The sequence below is a fragment of the Antrostomus carolinensis genome, unplaced genomic scaffold (genome assembly GCF_000700745.2).
Source record: "Antrostomus carolinensis isolate BGI_N321 unplaced genomic scaffold, ASM70074v2 scaffold47830, whole genome shotgun sequence".
Lineage (NCBI taxonomy): Eukaryota > Metazoa > Chordata > Aves > Caprimulgiformes > Caprimulgidae > Antrostomus > Antrostomus carolinensis.
Genome location: NW_010287408.1, coordinates 1 through 4,733, shown reverse-complemented (window position 1 = coordinate 4,733; position 4,733 = coordinate 1). Strand labels below are relative to the sequence as shown.

Sequence of the window (4,733 nt, the reverse complement as noted above, 5' to 3'; positions counted from 1 at the left end):
GGAAAACAGGGGACTCTATACAGGGCTTTGTCTGTGCAAAGAAGGTCCTGAGAAAAAAGTGGCACATGATACCTCTCTGGCATATGAACAGACACCTGAATACTGAGACACCCTAGACACCAAGAGAAACCTGGGGAGTGGGAAGAGTAGGGACATGTGGTTGCTGGATGGGGAAACAGAGTCGGTTATATGTTTTGTTGTATGATTATCTCCTCTGACTGCTGACACCATCACCTGAGAGCTCTAAATCCTCTTTTCTTACCTGTACAATGCATCATACTCTGACTAAAAATGCCAAATCATTTTTCCTTTGTTTTCCCACATCCTTTGCAGAGTCAGTCTACTACCTCAGTAAAATAAACACAACAATATAGGTCTTGGGTGTAAAAAACGTAACAATTCAGATATTTAAGAAAAACTCTCAAAAGCATAATGACTGTATGACACTGGACCATTTGCAAGAGCAACATTTAGTTACTTGGACAGATATTTTAAACTTGTGAGTTTAAATTTTACTCTCCAAAACTTGTTCTGTGGAGTTTGCTGGCACTTCCTAAAGCCAAATTAATAGAAGCTTGAGCCATCCTCATCCCACTGCAGAAAACAAGTACTTCAGGAGTACTCTAAATGTACCTTGTAAACTGAAGTGCCTCCGACGATCCAAACCATGTCTACTTTACTTTTTAACTCTGGTGAATCCAAAAGAGCTAAAGCATCATCCAGACTTTTGGAAAGATAATGTGCTCCTTTGGGGGTTTCCCTAGAAAAACCAAAGTTTTATTACCAAATAATGAAAGGACCATTTGTCGTGATAATCAATACAATCTAGACATACAATGTGTTTTGCTGAACTCACAAATGCCTAAATGTTTCACATTAGTTAATTACTTTGAAATGCCTATTATTTCTAAACTATGTTAGAATTCTCATCTGACTGCAGGATTGCTTCATAAATGACAGTTTAATCATAACTGTGACTTAAGAGGAATTATAAATTACAGATCTGAAATTTTATATATTTCTTTAAAAAAGTGTTACTGAGAAATTTAGATATCTATAAAATTAAATAGAGATTTCTACTTGAATTCTAGAGCACTAATATTTTATTCAGTTCAAGTAGTCAAAAAGCACCTATGCCCTCTTGCCCCCATATATAGCCCAAAACCCAACAACATCCTCCAAAGCAATAAATCATTATAAGTGGACATTTTTCTTTAAGAATATTTGGATGACTGTGGATGATGCATTCAAGAAGAGAGCTCTGAAAAAGGACAGCTCTTTTTCCTTAAATCTTAATAAAAATAAACTTCAAAAAAGGAAATAGGAGCCACTAATTTAACCAGGAACTAGAGAACTACAGTTAAATACATGAGTCAGAAAGTCTACTGACAATTGTCAGATGGTTTGTCTGTAAAGTTAGGACTAGTATTTATTATGCAAATTAATTACAATTATCTTGTGAATTAATTAAAAAATAAAAGAAATACAAATACTAATTAAAAAATTAAAGGTAAAGTACTGAACCAATAGCAGAGGTGCTTCCTAACTAGATATATAAAATGTTACATTTAGAATTACTAAAGTAACAAGGCACAGACTTGTTATTTGTTTTACAGGCCTATTATTCATCATACATACTTGAGCTCCCTGCTGAGCACTATATTAATTCTGTCTTTTAAAGGACGATTCTTCTCAGGAATGGAGAACCAGGTTTTTCTACCCATTATCAGTGCATTCTGTTTACCTGAGTAAGAGAGAAAACACCTATTTAAAGCCCATTTTTGCTCTGTCCCAGTTTGTTTCGGTTGTTTAGTGACACCTGCTGGACTTTCCCTCCCCGGTTTGAACTTCATCTCAGCAGTTAACAAAAGTCCAAGTTTAGGCCCCAATTCTCAAATTAGTCACGTGAACAGAAGAACACGTTTGTGGCCTCGAAGCCTTGGCAAGCAGGTGACAACAAAGCAGTTTCATGCACACCCATAAACTTATAATTGCAAGAAAATAAAAAAAAAGGCATGTCACTGCCCATTACATGCACTGCACAGATACTGGCTCTGCTATAGTTACAGGGGCAAATTAATCTTCGTGGGTCAAACCAACTCACACCCTCAAAAGAGTTCTCTTAGTATTCTCTTTAGAAATCTGAGCAGCACACAGTAATGGACTTTGTGTTTGCATGTTCCACCATTCCAGTTATATAATCAGGAATAATTGCCAGCTTTGAGTGTCATTTATAAAAAAACCAGCAAGGTAAAAGGATAACTTTTAGGAAAAGAACCAGCCAAATTAAATCCAAAGTAGAAGCACAACAGGTGTTCAATCACATTCTAGAATTCACTCCTAAGCATCATTCTGACCATTTATAATCTGATTATCTCTTATCTATGCCTTGCTAAGAAGAGGAAGGGATTCTAGAGAAAATACAATTGTATTATTCGCTCACAGCTGTCTTCCCTGCTTCTCAACCTGAAAGAGGCTGGATCTACTAGATGACACCAGAGAACTGATGCTGCAGTTGTTCATTATTAGCAGGGTGTGGTGGTTTCACCGAAGACTGGTGGTTTCACTTGGCTAGCACTCGGCTGGCTGCCAAACACAGCACTATTCTAGCTACTAAAAAGAAACCTAGCTCTGTCCCAGCTAAAAATCAAGACACAGAGTCTAAAGACCCTTCTCCTGCAGATAAGATTCATGAGCAAGTTTTCAAGAGTCATACTACAGTGTCAGTTTAAACATGTTAGCCCAGACCACTGCCACCACCGCTTAAGGAAATGCATAAGTTCTGAAAAATGTACATTATTTTCCTACTAAGATTAACACTGTGATGCCTATGGGGTCAGAACAAAGATTTTTCTAGACCAGTAACTAATTCACAGCAGTGGCCAGTGCAGGTATGCAAGCAGACTAAAAGCAGGATTCTTCATTGTATTCTCCCCACTTTCAAAAATCAGTGACTGACTTTATTGAGACAATGGTGACATCCCTGCTGTGAAGACTTATGGCAGCATAATGCATGAAAAGGTCTGGTTATGAAGCAACTTAACTGCCTAGTGTCTAAGGTGATAGCTTATCAAAAGATTTGCAGGCAGGATGGAGCAAAATTTTTCTTTTTAATTATATTTAAAACACCTTTTTTTTTTAATTACGGGTTATTTGTGCCAAGTAAGATGCAAATTGCAGGCGTATAAAAAGACTTACATGTATGTGTTCTGTCTTTTTTGTACGTAAGATTGCAATGTTCCGAATGAGCTCTCCAAAACATAAGTAAAATCCTTCACTTAGGACTGTTGCAAAATGAGAATAAGCATTTCTTGTGGAATATGGAACAGACCTTCAAATCAGAATAGGGAATAGGTCACTCAGTCAAAACAAGGGCACATATTAGGCTGCCTAGAATTTTTAGCAAACAAGTGAGTTTTGCTAGACAGCAGTTCTAAGAGGAGCATGAAAAAAACAAAGGAAAGAATGACAATGCTGACAAACAGAGAAGCAGCAGAAATGTGAGGATAAACCTGTTGTCTCTCATGGCTCTGATTCCAGCAGATGCAGTGAGCCAGTTGCATGGCTCAGGAAGGTTGTATTCCTCCTTTCCCAATGCCTCCTTCCTGCTTCTACCACACAGCTTGCACTGGAAGTCCTTGCAGACAGCCAGTAGCCTAGTCTACTGGGTTAGAGAATTAAAACAGCCTAAGAAAATGCAAAACCAGCACTGAAGTCGATGTGAAAGGGGAACGTGGGCAATGCAGCAAGACTTGTCTCTTCTGGCAGCGAGAATTACCCAGTCAAAACAAATTAGCAGTTTTAATCTTTTGCATTCCTATCCCTATTTGTTTGTGCTGACGTTCACAAATTTTTTCACCCTGGAATGACTGGTTTTATCTCACCAAATCAACAGAGTCTAGAACATTACTTTGCTGCAAAAGTCTCACTGGGTCTGAACATTATTGCTGTGTACATGCAGTACGGTTGCATGTTACTACATGCATGTATGGATACACTGCACATGGCTGCAGTGTTGTTGCTGTGTATTACCAGCACAGTTAGGGTTTTCTGGTGTATTTGGATGGTTCAGCCCTCAGAAAATCAAGCAAAATTACTGTCACAAGGGTCAGGGGGGTGGAACAAATGTCCAAGGCTGAGCTACAACAAACAAGTTAGGTAAGTTAATACAGCCTGAAAAAAAGCTCTGATAATTAATCAGCATATAAAAACCTTTCCATTTTTAATTTGTTCAGAGTTGGAGTTGCAGGTAAAGACAGGTTGGTGAAGTTTTCTACTCTGTTAGGGAAACAGGACTTTGAAATTCTTTTCATCTACAAACCACCTGCAGCCCAGAAACCAAAATCTGATTGACTTCCAGTTTCTTTATCCAACTGAAACAACCTGCAGACGATGCATTTACAAACGGGTAAAATACCTGCGAGGCTTGGGAGGGTGGGGAAGGGCAGGCTGTTTGCAGAAGCAGGACTTTTCATTCAGGGAGAAGTAAAATCACCGGTGTTTTCGGTGACTGGGACCACACAAACTGAGGTTAATACGTAGAGATGGGACCTCAGCAAGAAGTGACACGTTACCTTTCACATGTGACGTGCTGGTCATTCTCTGGAAGTACTTGTACTCATTCCTGGCAAGAAAACAAGAGAAGCATCACCGAGTGGTTTAGGAATAAGTTACGTTTCTCCAACTGTGATAAAACCATCACGCCAGGGCCGCCGCTGCCCGCGGACGGAGCC

At 38.9% G+C, this 4,733-nt stretch overlaps 1 protein-coding gene across 1 annotated transcript; it reads right to left on the bottom strand.

Annotated features, from left to right (window-relative positions):
• Positions 1-633: 633 nt before the first annotated feature.
• Positions 634-4,620, bottom strand: DHFR (dihydrofolate reductase; the record flags this gene model as incomplete). Its single annotated transcript, XM_010162678.2, has 3 exons — positions 4,575-4,620; positions 1,639-1,744; positions 634-760 (listed from the first exon to the last, which is right to left on the bottom strand). Coding segments are annotated over exons 1-3 (258 nt in total), but the record flags the coding sequence as incomplete, so codon positions are not given.
• Between the last annotated feature and the right edge of the window lie 113 nt (positions 4,621-4,733).